Raw genomic sequence first — 17525 nt, 5'->3', positions numbered from 1 at the left:
AACCTTGAGATTGTCCATGCTTGGCTACAATCTTGTGTCTGACCTCCTCAGACAATTATCTGGTTTTCTTTCTTTTCTCCATGCTCATTGCGGTACACACAGTGACACAAAACAGCAGAATGAGTCCTTTTCTCCATTCAAACTGGTTGAATGAGTGATTTTTATATTGCAGGCACCTGCAACTCACCATAGGTGAGTTCAATTCCAAAATTCAATACAATTCCAAAGTAAAGGAGAATCACCTGCTTGAAATCTAATTATTTCAAACAACTTCTAAAAGATGCCAAAAATATTGGCCGGGCCATTTTAGGATATCTGCGTGGAATAAGCTAAGATTTAGTAATTTTTTCTGCTTTTTTTTTGTTTTGTTCCACTGCAAACCAATGAAATCCATTTGTGGATGCCAAAATATTTTATTATTTCCACAGTTTTCTGGAAGAAATGGTGCATTATTTCTTCATTATTTCATGATTCATTATTTCATTTGGAATCTCCCGCGATGAAGCTAACTTCGAGGGCCTTTCACTCACTCACAGCAGGCAGGTTGGTGGTCTTTCTGTCTTCTACCGACTCCTCTCCGGCCTAGCTCCCCCAGCTCTCTCTGTGCTCTGTCCCCCAAATATTCCTACAGGTCGCACAAGATCTGCCAGCAACCTTCTTCTTGTGAAACTGCCGAAATCGAGGCTCTCTGCTCACCTTCACTCTTTCATTCCTCTTTTCTCCCACCTCTGGAACAAACTCCCCCACTCCTTTCAATCCCACACGTCCCTCCAGGTCTTTAAAACAGCTGTTCACCACCATCTCTTATCTTCCCCCATCCAAAACATTGATCTTTTCTACCCCTGCTAATTCACCCCAGATCCACTTTTTTAAATTCCAACTTCTTTCCTGGAAGTCCTTGCAGTGTCCATATGTTTTATACCTCTCCCACCTCCCCCCAAGCCCTCTCCCTCCCACAGATCTCTCGATGTCCCTGCTCTCAAATGTTGTGTTTGTGTCCTTCCCCCGCTCTCTCCATCTTGTCTACCACTCCCCTTATTATATGTTTTATGTGTCGGTTTGACTTTTTGTGTGATTAATGTTAGCTGTTCACGAGCCTTGATCTTGTATACAAAAAATTAGAATTTAAAATTATTTTTTTTGAAAAAAGTGCACGAGTGCCAATATTTTTGGCCACGACTGTATATACAGACTTGGCATTTAATATGGAATATTTTTTTTGTGGGGGTGAACTTACTTTTCAAGATGACAGAACCAAAAGTTCATTGGAATTATGTTGAAATTATTCTAGATTTTGTTAATGTGACCTTTAAAAGAAACAAAAACCACATTTGACATTTCGAAGCAAATAAATTGATCTTTGAAAGTGATGTAAACTGATAGCAAACTCAATTCACGGACAGTACTGTGTTAAACTTCTGTACGTTTTCGAGAAGGATCTCTTTGTTTGGCACATTAGCCAAAAATTTTTTTTAACAAAAACAAAAGTTAAATTACGACTGGGATTACGGACAGTAAAATTACAGTTCAGTACTTCGTGTAACCCCCACGAGCATTCAGGAGAGCACGTACACGTTGAGGCATGAGGTTCGCGAGATTTGCCAATGTTTGGACAGGAATCACTTGCCATGCAGTGACAATAGCCTGCGGCAATTCACGCACAGAGGCAGGCTGCTGGTCCAAGTTGTCGATTTGACGCGTTAATTCTGCCCACAAGTTCTCTATCGGATTCATATCCGGGGACATGGCAGGCCACTCCATATGCTCTACACCATGGTCAGCAAGAAAGTGTTGGATCATGCGAGCACGATGAGGCCGTGCATTGTCATCTTGGAAGACAAAGTTTCCTCGAAAGGCTGCACGAACAAATGGAAGCAATGTTTCTTCCAAAATGGCCCTGTGCTTGAACTGGTTCAGGTTTCCATTCAGAACAACCAGGTCAGTTTTGCCCCCTGCATGAAAAGCAGCCCAAACGGTCACCCCACCACCTCCAGCTTGGACTCTTGGCACTATACAATCTTCGTTGTAGGCTTCATGCACTTGTTTGCGCACTCGGACGCGGCCATATTGACGATAGACCAGAAATCTAGACTTGTCACTGAAGATCACGTGATTCCAGTGTCCTGGCTGCCATTGACGGTGCTCTCTGGCCCACTGCAATCGCCGCTGGCGGTGTTGTCTGGTCAGACGTGGCTTTCTCAGGGGACGCCTGGCACGATAGCCTGCTTGAACCAGTCGTTGGTTGACTAGCCTTCTGGATACAGGCACACTTGTCAGTTGCTGCCACTCAGCCCTAAGCCGATTAGCTGACTTGGTACGGCCATTGCGGACTAACCGGTGCAGCTGGCGATCATCCCTCCTTGTGGTTCTGCGGGGACGTCCTGACCTCAGTATTGGAGTAGGGACACCCTTCTGAGCATTTCGTTTCAGGATCTTTGACACCTGACCTTGAGTGATGCCATACTGCCGAGCAATAGCACGCTGTTTCATGCCGCAATTTCGTAAAGCCACCACTAAATGACAAACAGCATTGTCGAGTTGACGGACCATCTCCAGGGGAAGCGGCAATAACTTTTGTAGACGTGCAGCAGTTGTTTTCCACTAATACAGAACGCAACAACCCTTATATACCCGATTGTGAAGCAATCGTCAAATGTACCTGTCCGTACATTTTGTCACGCCACCTGTGATATAATCCTGCTATTGACTTCTTGCTGCGACAGACAATCAGTGACATGGTTCTTTTAACAAAGAAATCACCGAAGCGTAAAAGAAAATCACCAGATTGATATACCGAGTTCAGAAAGTAAACCCAAGTCAAGAAAAAAAAATACTCCATATTAAATGCCAAGTCTGTGTATATATATATATATATATATGTATATATATATATATATATATATATATATATATATATATATATATATATATATATATATATATATCTATATCTATATAAATAAATATACATGTACATATAATTGACCCCCCTAACTTGACGAGGCACCAGGACAAGTCCCATCACAGCGCTTCTTGCACGACCTGCCAGCAACAAGTGTCACCTGCTACGTAAGCACATTATCTCTGTCCTGCTGATCACCAATCAGGAGGTTTGCAGCCAGGAATATTAAATTAAACCAAAGAAGCACACTGACCCTGACATCATGTACATAAAATATGCCAACATATCACCTCCAAAGTAAGAAGCATCAGTATGGCACTCAAGCCTTTGCGGACTGAGATAGACGAATAGTGGGGCGGCTTAGCCCAAATATTCAAAAGAATTGTGCATTTTGTGATACAAGCACCAAATTTGGCACAAATGTACATTAATATGTTGCGAACATTTTCAGATATTGGGCCACTTGAAATTCCGTAATTTTTTTTTTCAAATTTTTTCAAATTTCGTAATTTCAAATTTTTCGGGTGACACCGTCACAATTTCGGTCTTCGAGGCCGGCCGATAGGCAAAGTGTGACCGGAAGGGACGAGGTTCTCCTGACCACGTGGCCCTCGATCTGGGAAGCGAGAGGCGTTCCATTAGTGGACGCGCCCCTCACGCCCGACTTTTGGGCGGCCCCGGCAGGCCGTTTGTTTTGACGTTCCGTGACAGGCCCCGCACCCCCACCTCCGGGCCGACCGGAAGCTTGTGCTGAGTACATCATACCTGAACAACTCAGTGAGGCAGAACACAGCAGTGCACACCAGGGTGACCCCTTCAGTGCATAAACCAATTAACCTGTCCACTGCAGGGCATATAGAAATGAAGTTATTTTCTGCATATAATAATAATATAAGTTCAGTTCTATATAACAATTTCTGTTATCACCACTACCACTACAACTACCACTACTACAAGCTTTGTCTGGAATTTTGTGGACTAACAGACAAACAGACATACAGACAAGCTGGGATCAAAACATTACCTCCTTCCACCATTGAGTGTAGAGGTAAACATCATGGAAATTATATCATGCCCTAGATTTAATTCATGCTTACCCGTGTATTTGCTTCACTGGTTCACAAGGTCTTTTGCATACATGTAATTCAGACTCTCGTCTTCATTGCTGACCACACAATGTTCGCAACATATTAATGTACATTTGTGCCAAATTTGGTGCTTGTATCACAAAATGCACAATTCTTTTGAATATTTGGGCTAAGCCGCCCCACTATATCGGCCGGCCTCGAAGACCGAAATTGTGACGGTGTCACCCGAAAAATTTGAAATTACGAAATTTGAAAAAATTTGAAAAAAACAATTACGGAATTTCAAGTGGCCCAATATCTGAAAATGTTCGCAACATATTAATGTACATTTGTGCCAAATTTGGTGCTTGTATCACAAAATGCACAACAGGTTTGCTATGCTGCTACACTAGAAAGCAGAGATGTCGATCTTTATTTCGCCCTTGTTATGGGCTCATCAGGACAACATACCGCTGAACATTTATTCGTGACCAAATTAGGCTCATTAATAAACTAAATCAACCCCCTAACCTGACAAGGCAGCAGGGCACAGAACGAGTCCCATCACTTCTTTGGTTAAGAGTCAGTCAGTTAGTTAAGAGTCAGTGTGCTTCTTTGGTTTCATTTAATATTGCCCACAGTCAGCATCGAAAATAAATGCTCACCTAAAATGGGGTAAAAACACAAAAAGTGCTATTGTTCTACAATGGTAAAACATTTATACATAAAAATACCAAGAAATAAAAGCTGACCTTCTGTAGTCTTGCCTCATATTCATCTTTTGATCTCAAATCCAAATTTATTGTGTGTTTCGCAATAATAACAAATTTGACTTCATTGTTCCAATATTTATGGAGGGCACTGTATACAAATTGCAAAATTTATCACCACACAGAGAGACATATAAATATGGCGTCTTGCTTGGCACAACCAAAAAGGTCAATAAGAGAGCTGATTGGATCAGACAAACAAAAAATCCTTGACAAAAACAAAAAAATCACGATAAAAAAACTGAACAAAGAACAGGGATTGGATTGGAAGAATTGGACAGATTCTTGGACAGATTGGACAGAGCAAGATTGGAAGAATGGACAACCACTGGCCAACAATAATTACAAACTGGCAGCCTAGAGATGGCTGCAGAAGAAGCAGAGGTAGCCCAAAGATCAGATGGTGACATGATATTGAAACATTTACTAGAGTACACTGGCCAGAAACTGTAGAATAAAACAGATAAAGTCGTAGATGTCTCACCAAAATGATTAAGTTTTTGGAGTGTGTATTGGTAGAAACGGGAATTCAACATAAAGTGATGACATGAGCAATGCCACGTGTTACATGTTACATGTTTACCTTATAGACAATGGCGGTCCGCTCAGAAGAAGAACTATCATTAGTGATTAAAATGGGCAAATAGCCATTTCATATCAGATTGTTTTGTAAATGGTATCATGCACAGCTTCAACATTTTGTCGCCAACGTGACACCGGCAATGTAAGTGTATGTAAAAGGCTAAAATGCCCTGATTGCCTCCACAAAGTCACGTGAGAACGCTCCAACTCGGTATTAAAGTATATATGGACCATATTTATGGAGGCTCATCCTGCAATGGACTAAATTATCAGGTCAAGTGAAGTGGTCAGTTATATAGCATTAGCAAGGAAATATTTTTATTACTAACTCTATATATGCTGTATTTGAATATTGAAAAATAAAAGTTTGAGAAGGCTTTGGATGCCCCTTGTAATATTCCCATAAACAAGACAAAAATGTCTATTTAAAGCGATAGATACAAAAATCATTTTTTCAGCCCTTAAAAAGCTGAAAAATACCATAAATGCAACGGTGCTAAAATGACAAAAATCTTCACTGATAAAGACAGAAAGAATGAATGAATGAATGAATGAATGATCGTTTTAAGGCCATTTCCCCCGCTAGAGTGGGGTTAGCCTTGCGGGCCCCATGACAATCATGGTTCCCTGTTTGAGGCAATGTTTTTATGGCCGGATGCCCTTCCTGACGCCAACCCTTGGTCACACTCTTACGATGCGCAGGGATACAGTGCACCTATTCTAAACCGGGGTACACACCGTGATCATTCATCCCAGCAAGCTGGTACTCAATTTGCCGACCTCGGAAGGATGACAGGCTGAGTCAACCCCCCTGGCGTTAATTCAGCAATCGACCGGGATTCGAACCCAGGATCCTAGGATCCCAAGCCAGCACCCTAACCGCTAAGCCAACATCAGGCAACACCAGAAAGAATGAAAGTTAAATGTCAAAGTAGAAATAGAAAGGTAAATGTAAATGGTAAATGGAGATGGCAAAATGAAAAAGGACCAAAGCAAGAAGAAAAACGGTGAGCAAAGCAAAATGACAGAGAAATGGAATAAAATTCAGCACAATGTAATACATATACAAGGTTTTAAAACAGATCTGCTTATCAGTGAGCTGCCGTCATTGAGATTTCAACCTTTTAAACATCAGAACCTCTAGTACATGGAGCACCCAGAATAAAATAATGAAAACCAGGACAAAAAAAGAAGATAGTAATAATATAAAAACAAAATAAACTCACGAAAACGACCTTTGAGTACAAATCATATTCCATGGAGAAGGTTATAATAATGCTGGGTATAAAACTTGTGGAGCCTTGTGTTGGCTTCATGGTCAATGTGGCTGGCTTAAGATCTTAGGGTCTTGAATCCAAGCCCCTGTTGTGCTGTTGAAATAACACCAGATGGGTTGACTCAGCCTGTCATCCTTCCAAGGTTGGCAAAATGAGTACCAGCTTAGTGGAGTAATAAGCCATTCGAGTATCCTGCGTCGGAGTGGTGACCCGTCCAGGATTCTACTCCTTAGCCAATGAAACTGCCTCGGCAGCCACATGCGCCTCAGTGTGGTTATGCAACTTGTGACCTCTTGCAATTTAGAAAGTGAGCTACCAAATATATTGCATGTTTAAAATGGACATTGCATTAAAGCTGAAGAGGCCAATTGCTGGTAGAACACTCCTTGTGTAACCAGCAGCATGGTACTCCACGTCTAGCTCTTTGCTATCTTGTTCCATATCATTAGGAGAGTTTACTGAGAATATGGACTTTCCCATACCTCATTGCCTGACCACCCACCCTTATTTTCAATAAATATAGGCAGACAAACTTAGGTAGAGCTGTACATATTATCTAAGTAATTGAAAAATGATCAACACTGGTAGGATAGCAGCAGGTAATCTGCTCATCTCCAAACTACCTGTTCTTGGCTTGGATCTCCAGCAGAGTGAAATATAATGAAAACTGCTGTTCTGCTGTTGCTAGCTATGCACCCTGACTAATCATATGACGCCAGAACCTACCTCCTGGGCTTTAGGTATCGTTTGAATATCAACATAACTCACCCGTTCTCCTTTAAGCCCAGTGCTCCCTTTTTCTCCCTGTTGAAAAATCCATGCATATTAATCTCAAGTAAAATGAATCAAAAAAAATGACCATACAAGTAATACAGGATATATGCCACATTATACCTGATGTCTTTCTGCTTTCATGTCCTGCAGGTTTAACCAGAGGAGCTCGGTTGGGAGGAATTGTGTCGGCATTGAAAATAAAGTAAAGAAAGAGTAAAAAGACTCACGGGCAAACCAGATGTTGCTGCAAGACCCCTGTACCCCTGGAAGCACAAAGTTTGTCATTTCATTCCTCATCTCAGCTGTACAGTATTGGAAATAATTATGGAAGAAGAGGAAAAACTACATATAAAATGCGAATAACTCTAAAGATTAGAGAATAACTCTAATCTAATAGAATATCACGTGTAAAAATGAAATGCTTCATATATAGTGCACTATAATTGGTTGTCATGAATGGGTGGATTGGGTGGCTTGGGGTAAATGAGGGTAGAAAAGATCATGGGTTTGGATTGGGGAGGATCTGAGATGATGGTAAGACCTGCAGGAAAGAATGAGGTTGAAGAGAATGTGGAAGTTGGTTCCACAGGCAGGAAAAAAGAGGAACACATGAATGGAGGTGAGCAATGATCTTGAATTTAGGTAGATTCACCAGAATGGTATTGATGATAGACTGTCTGAGCCCTGCAGACACCTTGAGGGAACAAAGCACGGAAAAAGCAGAGGGTGCAAGACCAGAAAGGAGGTTGTAGAAAGGAGGTGCGATGGCGATGTGATAGGTCAATAGACTCAAATTAATCACGGGAGATTCCAATGATCTTGAAGGCCTTGATTTCCATGGCAACAAGCTGAGCAAGATGTGAGTCAAGGGAATCAGCGCAGAGGGGAGAGCTGTACTCCATCAAGTGCAGATGAAGACCTTTCAGGTGGATAGGAGTTCAGGTGTACCAAGGAAGGACTTTGTACGATGGGCCCAGTTGGCAGCTGCCTTCGGAGGCCAACTTTGAAATGTGGTTTGCCCAAGAAAAATCATGGCTGACAAGTCAAGAGACGACGATGGTTCACGAGCGAGCGGTATTCTTCGGTTCGATTTCGAAAATTCGGTTCGATTCCGACAACTTTGAAAATTTGACCTTTGTGACCTTCAAAGGTCAAAAATCGAAGATTCTGAAATTTGTTGGAAAACTTGTATTTTATGATGTATGTCATAATATAAGATCATGTACGACATTTCACGCTATCAGGAAGCGAACAATGTAATAAAACCATCAAAAATCGACTTTTCTAAATTTCGTGACCATGTGCCCTTGACCTTGGGGCGAAAATGAAAAATCGAGCTCCGTGGGGCTAGACACATGACATTGGCCTAACCAAATATCGAAACCCCTGTCAGATTCCGCCAACTCCCTCGGAGAAGATGTAGCTTGAACTCGATTACCCCCTAAAAAGACATCTTTTTCAGGCCTCGCTCTGCCTACAACGGGCGCAATACGCCCACTCTAGGCAGAACACAACTAGATCATGATATCAACCTCCCACCCAACTTTCATCAAGACCGGATGATATCATCGGGTCGTTATGCTGCGGACAGACAGACCCACACACAGACAGACGCACACACATGACGAATATAGTGGACACTTGATAACTCATGAACCAATAGTGAGACCCAGGAGTTTGAATGACAACTTCCTCAAGAGGATTATTAAGAAAGTAGATAGGAGCCAGATGGTCCTTTCAGAAGGAGAGATAGTGAGAGTGTGAGATTTGTCAGGTTTGAAAGACATTCCAAGTGTTTGACCAGCTTGTGATTTTCTCATGGTCTGAAGAGTGGGAGGAGACTGCAGTCTGCCTACCTGAAGGATGAGGGATAGAGGGTGTAGAGGGTAGAGGGTGGAGTTATCATCAAATAGATAAAATAGGATTGTAGCCCAGGTGAAGTGGGGAAGGGAGTGGTGGGAGGGAGAAATAAGATATTACAGTTCAAATAGCTACTTCTGGTTTTTCGTCACATTCTGTGAGAGACACAAACTGCCTATTGCAACAAGTAGTGTCAGCTGCTGCACCCTAGGAGCCATTATATTCAACACACTACAATGATATCACTGCTTTATACTTTTATAGTCCTGTTTGGCACTGTGTGTCACTTTCTGACTGCTGCCATTACAACCAATCACAGTGTACTATGTGAACACATGACTACTATGGAGAATTTAATTTTTACACATGAGGTGTTATTATATCACGTGTTATTTGCATTTTATATTCAGTTCTTACTCTGTTAGTCTATTTCCATAATCATTTCCAATACTGGATGTCTGCCATTGTATCCACTGCATCACACTGTTTATGGGAATAAAGAGCAATTTTCATTTTGGAAAAGGTATCTGTTTGTACTGCAAAAAGAGAAAACTTTAAGATCAAATGATAACTGAATGAAATTTCAAAATCACCTGTTCGCCTTTTGTCCCTTTCCAGCCAGGGTTTCCGATGTAACCCTGAAAGAGAAAGAATTGCTCAGCATTAGCAGTTTACGATGACAGCCGAAAACGTTTTTTGGGGATAATCACTACATACTACATGACCAACGAAGGGATGCAGAGGGAGACGTTTAAACGAGAATGGCATTTCCTGGTCTACTTTGCTGACTTCAATAGCTTTTAGCTTTTAACTTCAATAGCTTAACCGTTGTGAGATCATCGATTAAACTAGCAAGCTGGAGGTGACGTTCGACGTTTTGTGGTTGTTATTGGTGTTGCTGTTATTATTAGCCTCCCACCTAATATTATTAGCCTATTAGTTCCTCTGAATTTCAGATAAGGTATTGTCATCGTGCACCATCTCAGCCACCCGTCTTCGATTTCAACTTCTCTGGCCAAACCGCTGAACCGATCCAGCTGAAATTTGGCAGCAAGGTTTCACCTCACTGGTAACGGGGATTGCAAAGACGGTTCCAGTCACTTGACTTTAAGTAAGTTACAATGATGGACTTAGTAAATTCCTTCAAAAATCTTCTTCTCCAGACCCACCAGTCTAAATCATAAGGTTACTAAATTTGGGTTACAGCATAAGGTCAGGGTAGGGATGTTTAAATTGCGGAGGTCATGCCAATCAGGTAGCGTGTGTCAAAATGGCCGACTTAGTCAATGTTTGGAAAATCATGTAAATTCCTTCAAAAATCTTCTTCTCTAGACCCACCAGTCTAAATCATAAGGTTACTAAATTTGGGTTACAGCATAAGGTCAGGGTAGGGATGTTAAATTGTGGAGGTCATGCCAATAAAGTAGCGTGTGTCAAAATGGCAGACTTAGTCAATGTTTGGAAAATCACGTAAATTCCTTCAAAAATCTTCTTCTCCAGACCCACCAGTCTAAATCATAAGGTTACTAAATTTGGGTTACAGCATAAGGTCAGGGTATGGATGTTAAATTGTGGTCATGCCAATAAAGTAGCGTGTGTCAAAATGGCCGACTTAGTCAATGTTTGGAAAATCACGTAAATTCCTTCAAAAATCTTCTTCTCCAGACCCACCAGTCTAAATCGTAAGGTTACTAAATTTGGATTACAGCATAAGGTCAGGGTAGGGATGTTAAATTGTGGAGGTCATGCCAAACAAGTAGCGTGTGTCATAATGGCCGACTTAGTCAATGTTTGGAAAATCATGTAAATTCCTTCAAAAATCATCCTCTCCAGACCCACCAGTCAGAATGCTACCAAATTTGGGTTACAACATTAGGCCAGAGCCCAAATAAGCCACAGGTTCAGTGGTCCTATTGTATAATTATTGTTATTGTTGCGGATTTGAGAATCCTGTAATTATTGTAAATATCACCCTCTGTAAATAGTAATTCCTTGTAAATACCTCCATTTGTGTAAAGGTCAAAGGTCGTCCCTTTAGCTAGTCCATCGCATACACGTAGCAAATCATAGGCTTCCCTCAATAGTTATTTCTTTATTATGTGTATTAGTTTAAGGCTCTGTTTTCCATTAGTTGACATTGCATTGCACCAAATGAAATAACATAGATCCCCTTTTCAAATTCCCCAAAGCCTCCATTTCCAACCGCATTCCCCAAAACTGCATTATTGCCAACTGCATCTGCCTCCATTACGCACGCGGTCAGCTCGGAGAAGAAGGGCGTTGGCCGCCCATCGTCATCAAAGGTGGAGCAAAAGAGCCCGTGCCAGCCAACTGGCACTGCAGTGAGCGACCCGGTAGGCGTGCCCTTGTAGCCCGCGGCTTGATCTCGGGAAGGGCTATTAAAAGGGCGACGGAGGGACTGCTTAAGAAGATGAGTGAGGAGGACGCACTGAGCAGTTCAGTTGAGGAGGAGCTGAGAGTTCAGTGGACCACAGTTCAGTTGGAGTTCAGTTGAGGAGGAGTTGAGCTTGGATGCACAGCTTTGACGCGCAGTTTCGACCCGCTGCTGTGAAGCAACGCCGCCGTGCAAACCAGATTGCGGAGGGTCGGCGGCCGCTCACCTCGAGCCTTGCCGTTTACACGGACCGGGCCCGCATCCTTCCAGCCCTGTGGTCCCACCTTCTCATCCGTCCAGCCATCCACCCCTGCCATTCCATCCATTCGTGTACGTGAGTTTGTCTTGTTTGTTCTGTCCTGGGAATAAGTTAAGCCTGTAGATAAGCTAGAATTGCACTGTGTCTTCTTCTCCTTCTGTAATTATTTTCGTATCTTTCCTTCTCCCTTGGTTTCTTTGATTGTGTACATAATTGGTTAATAAATTCCTGTTCCTCCTTACTTTGGCTTCTTCTTCCACATCCGATCGTCTTTGTGATTTCCCCCATTGAATACCTGTGGCGCGATTTCGGCCAACGCTTCGGAATCGGGTTAGTGACTGTTAATAGCTCGAACTCCGGGTTGCTAAAACCGCTCGGCAATTAGAACATCGAAAACCGTGGTTCGAGCGGGGGTCCATCCCCTGCTTCGTGGTCAGGAGTGGCACTCAGGTCCTTGGGACTTTTCGTTGACCAAATACCCTGGCTGCTCCCGACCGGAAGGAGCGTTGGGACCCCCAGGACTCACATCGGTCAGTCGCAGACAAGGGGATTAATCCCTCCTTGGTAAGGGGAAAAGGGGCCGATGTTGAGATCCGTAACAATTGGTGTCAGAAGTGGGATCTGGAACCTGGGACTAAATTTATTTTGCCCAAATTTTGGACACCAATTGTACTATTGGCCGTAACAATTGGTGTCAGGAGCGAGATTCGGACCCGAAGTGCGCTTAACGCACTCAAAATTTGGAGGGGCCGAAATTCTATTTAACAATCTAAATTAAATCGTGCCATGGATAATCAAGGCGACCAGATGCCGGTAGGGGAGTTAGAGGGGGTGGAATCGACCCAGGATCCCGGGGAGGCAGTGGGAGTAATAATGGAGGAGGAGAGCAATGAGGATGTGGTAGCGGAGGTTTCAGGCGCACGAGATGGCGGCGCCTCGCATGAGGTGGGAGGCGCACAAAATGGCGGCTCGCACGTGGTTGCGGCAGCCGCGCCCGCGGCGCCAATGGACTGGGGCCTATTCATGCTGCAAATGCAGGCCTTCATGGAAGAGAACAGGGGGCTGGGAGGCCAAATTGGAGCAATGAGGGACGAAGCAAGGGGTACTAGTGCCCAAATTGGGGAATTGAGGAATGACATGGGAAATCTAATTGAAGGGTTTGGAAACGGAATGAGTGAGCAAATAAGTAAATTTGGGGACAGAATGGGTGAGAGGATACAGAGGTGTGGGGAGACCATGGATCGCGTGTCGAGCAGGAGGGTCCCAAGGGTACACGACGAGGTAACGCGGGTTGAGAAGCGCCGGTTGAGCGAGTCGGAGCAAGGCGCAGTTAAAATGACGGGGGTAGAAATCGCGACCCGGGGTATGGAGAAGCCGGCGACCGCTGAAGTAGTGAAAATTTTATTAGAGCCAGCGGTCGTCAAGGGAAATAAAAAAGAAATTCAAATCGAACCAATAGTGGTGGGAATTGAAATTGAAGAGACGACGGAGGTAGCCCAGAAATCGGAGGAAGGAATGGAAAATGTACAAAGTCTGGATTCGCATCCTGATGCCGTACTTGCTAATCCTTATAAAGATTTGCAGGTGCGCGTGGAGAGGAGGATCCCAAAGGTGAGTCGTGCTGTATATGGTGCTAAGAGGTTTTTCGGCAAAGTGTTTGGCGCGAAAAGAATTGTCGCGCAATTGGGGTCGATATGGCACCCGGGCGTTTGTGGGAGGTCCGTGGTGCGTGGTGTACGAGAGCATGGCACTCGTGTGAGGAAAAAGTGTGCGTCGGCGAGTGAGTGTGTTATAAAGTGTGGGAGTAAAACCGAGTGCGAGCGGGAATGCACGTCGGAGTGTACGGAGTGTGACACAGAGAGTGAGAGCTATACGGAGTGTACGTGCGAGGGTGAGAGTGACCCGGAGAGTGAGTTGGTGGAGGAGCGGGTGCGAGGATGCACGTTTGGGATGGACGGCGAGAGTGTGCGAGAACGCACACCTGAGTTGGTTGTGGCGTGGGTGCGGGAGAGCCCAATTGAAGCGCGTGAGTGGGTGAATGTGAGAGTACACGCCCATGGTGAGTGTTACGGAGGACGTAACGGAGGAGAGGTGTGGAACGAAGTGTGCGAACAACGAGTGTGCGCAAGAGGGTGCGCGAGAGGTGTGGTGTGTAACAGGGAGTGCGGTGGTGGAATGGACGGAGTTTGTGGAATGTACGGGCGGCGTTGGAACGCCGGGCTTGGTGAGTGTAAAACGGGTCACGTATGCGTGTGAGCAGGCGAGTAAGGCATCGACGTTAAATGGGGCAGCGTTTAGGGCGACGGATAGCCGATGCAAGCACTTGGTGCGCGGTGCACTTTGTTGGATGTGAGGCTCGGCGCGGATCGGTGCTGCGTCGCTTCTCTTCGAAGCGTCGTGCACGATCCAGGCCTGGCCCCGCCCGGTCGAGTCCGGGCTCTGCCGGGCAAGGCGACCGGTCCGGTTCAGGGGCAGGTAGGAGGGACCGGAGCGGCACCCCCTTGTGGTTGCGGCGTTCCGGCCGGGCGAGATTGAGCCATCGGGCCGGAGACCGCAAGGATCCGCGCCGAGATGGTGCGTGGAATCTCGGCCCGAGCATGCCGCCTTCCCTGCACCGAATGCCGGATGGACTCAACCTGCAGGTGACCAAACCACCCGAATTCATTGCTCGGCTTTGCGAAGCCGAGTTTTAATGATGTCAGGACGTACCGAGAGGCTCAGATATAGCGGACTGTGATGGTGACAGTGTTTTGGATTCGAAATTGAGAATAAGTGAATAGGATTGGCAGAAATATTTGGCAAAAATTGATGAGAAAATTTGATTGGCAGTGATTGGCAAATTTTGATTGGCAAGAATTGGAATTTGATGGGCAAAATTGATAATGGGAGACGCCCGAGGTGGAGGGATGGCAAATCCCCCATCCCTCATCACCGGGCACATGAGCACTAGATTTATGGGGTTTTTGGCAGTGTAAGCTCGCCGAGGGAGGGTTTGGATAATTGTATAGGGATCTAGAAAAATGACCATAGGTAACGATAGAGGTAAGTAGCGACATTGTACAGGTAGTCGGGGACGTAGAGAGGTTAGAATGGTTGTTAATGACGTGGTATGTGCTTAGATTAAAGGGAAGACGGGGAGCACCAAGTTAGAAGGGCACCAGGTAGATCAGATGATGCCGTGTGTGTGAGAATCTTTGCCGGTGAGCATGTTGAGCAAATGAGGCAATGCTCGTGAATGGTGCCGTGTGTGTGTGTGTTGGCAGTGTATTCAGTAGCGTATTGTGAAAAGTGTGAGGTGATTGTGAGTTGTATTGAGCGTGAAAGTGTACGGAGCAGTGTATGACTGAGTAATGGTGATTGTGTGTTGTGTTGAGCAAATGGTCCTGGAGGAAGGAGGGTGCAGGAAGCACCAGGTGTAGGAGTGATGGCACAGGTGTGCAAATACAGGTGAGCATGGTTGTATGGCAGAAATGGTCTGGAATATATGGAGTATGGAATGGATGGTGTGGAGTGAGTGTGGTGGAAACTGTGGAGTGGAGTGGATGGTGCGAAGGAGTGTATGGGGAGGATGGACCCCTATCACGAATACCCGGGGAGGGTAGTTTAAGAGTTAGGTAGAGGGTATAGGTAAATTGTGGTTGGATATTGGCATCTGTGGTGCGTGTGGAAGAATGGTGTTTGGATGGGTGCATTAGTGACGTGGAAAAGACTGGGCATGTGGCCTGTTAGAGGGATGGTTGGTTGAGCGCTCCGCCACTGGTAGTCTGTCGGCCAGGTGAGGCCGCAGGTAGGCTCTGGGAGCCAGTAGAGTTGTTCAGTGAGGCCCGGGGATCCGGAGGACGGACCCGGGTAGCCCAGTGCCAGAGAGGGCACCGAGAGGGGAGAGCGCCAGAGGGCCTTCCCCAGTTAGATAGGTTAGGTAAGGAGCAGGTAAGCTCGGAGGCAACTGCAGTGGTGGAGGTGTGCAGGTGGGTAGACCTGCTGGGAGAGCCACACGACTCAGCCCCGAAATTGTGCAAAGGCACAGGGAGTTGAATCGGGGGAGTGAGACCCCATATTGATGAGCACCACAGTTTGGTCAATGGGAATTGGTTTTCAGAACCCATAGTGTAAGATGGCCAATGGATTGGCAGGGAAAGACCCCGGGTAGTGTAAAGTGGGTTAATGTCATTTAGGAAGTAGTTAGGATTGAAATCTCCTCGCACCATCTACATCCACTCACCTGAGGTGACGTAACTCCACACCATGCCATGTTTTATTATTTTTTTGTGCAAATGTTTTGGAAATGTGAGATGCATCATGAGGTGGGTGTGACATTGTGCTTGATGTTCCATCTCTTCCTCCTTATGAGGAATTGATGCGGAATTTGGTGATGGCAAATTTTGGATTAGTGGGATTGTGACGAATTTGGTATAGGAGAGATATGGGGAAGACGTGACATTAGTGACGAATTGGTAAGTGTGTAGATTTTGTAAATACGGGGGTAAGGGGCAAGGGTAGAACAGGTGATGGGTGGGGTGACGTACGATAGGGACGAGCTTTTCTCCGCTCAGTCTCCAGGCCTTCACCTTGCATTACCTTCGTTGATGTGTACCCCTGTGACCTTACCCCTCACTAACGCTGCAATCTCTGTCTTCCTTCCCCGACCCGAGGATCGTGCTCTCTGGGCACTGGGGGGAGCGTGCGGGAGGCCGCGTCTGTGAACCCGAAATTTCCGCAACCAGCTGCCTGCATCCACGCACCACTTATGGACCACAGTCTGTGGCCAAGCACCACTTATGGACCACAAGTTTTGTGGCATGGCCCCTCTGCTGGGACCGGCCAGGTTGGCCAGAGGAAGATCTTGCTTGCAGACCTCGGTAACGTGGCACCTATGCCATACAGGTAAACCACCCCTAGTTGGCCCCTGTGGGCTCTAAATAATAAAAAAGTGGACACGTTTTGTGCTTTTTATTATTATGTCCAAATAGGCCGCAAGCAAAGAAGATGAAGGAAGAAAAATAACATCAAGAATGACAACGGCCAGCAGAGGGAGCAGAAGAGCAAGACCACCAGCTGTTGTTTTTTTTATAACTATGATGACTGTGCACTGACTGGTACTTTATGGTGCTTTGGTGATTATTGGTGCTGGTGCGTCGATGCAGTGCATGCTGTCTCCTCCCCTCCCACAGGATTTTCTTTTTGTTTCCCTTAAGAGGAAAATCACAAGTCCTGGCTTGCAGTTTTGTAAATAGTCGATATAGCGTCACTTGTAAATAATGCTCCCCACCGTCAATGTTTATATGCGAATTAATTCCGCAATTCAGTTATCCTGTGGGCGTGAATCTGTTAGGCAGGGTGCAATGCAACAGCGGGACATACTTATTTGTGTTTTAAAACTGTCAAACTCAGGGTCAGATTAATTGTAGAGGGAATTACACCTGCGTGTCACATTAAGTAAAGTTTTATAGGCCCGGGACGTGCCTGGAGGATGAGGGTGCCGTGTTGCGGATTTGAGAATCCTGTAATTATTGTAAATATCACCCTCTGTAAATAGTAATTCCTTGTAAATACCTCCATTTGTGTAAAGGTCAAAGGTCATCCCTTTAGCTAGTCCATCGCATACACGTAGCAAATCATAGGCTTCCCTCAATAGTTAT

The 17525-nt window shown here is 45.0% G+C and overlaps 1 protein-coding gene across 1 annotated transcript in view; it reads right to left on the bottom strand.

Annotated features, from left to right (window-relative positions):
* LOC137425150 (uncharacterized) overlaps window positions 1-17525 on the bottom strand; it is a 510298-nt gene that overhangs the window by 125781 nt on the left and 366992 nt on the right. Inside the window, exons 83-85 of the mRNA XM_078776351.1 lie at window positions 9826-9870; window positions 7600-7635; window positions 7367-7402 (exon numbers count right to left, since the gene is read on the bottom strand). Of these exons, the coding sequence (XP_078632477.1) occupies window positions 7367-7402; window positions 7600-7635; window positions 9826-9870 (117 nt within the window). The remainder of the gene's footprint in view (window positions 1-7366; window positions 7403-7599; window positions 7636-9825; window positions 9871-17525) is intronic.

Source organism: Myxine glutinosa, chromosome 4 (assembly GCF_964187855.1).
Source record: "Myxine glutinosa chromosome 4, kmMyxGlut1.1, whole genome shotgun sequence".
In the NCBI taxonomy this organism is placed as follows: domain Eukaryota; kingdom Metazoa; phylum Chordata; class Myxini; order Myxiniformes; family Myxinidae; genus Myxine; species Myxine glutinosa.
This window is presented reverse-complemented; position numbering and strand designations above follow the sequence as displayed.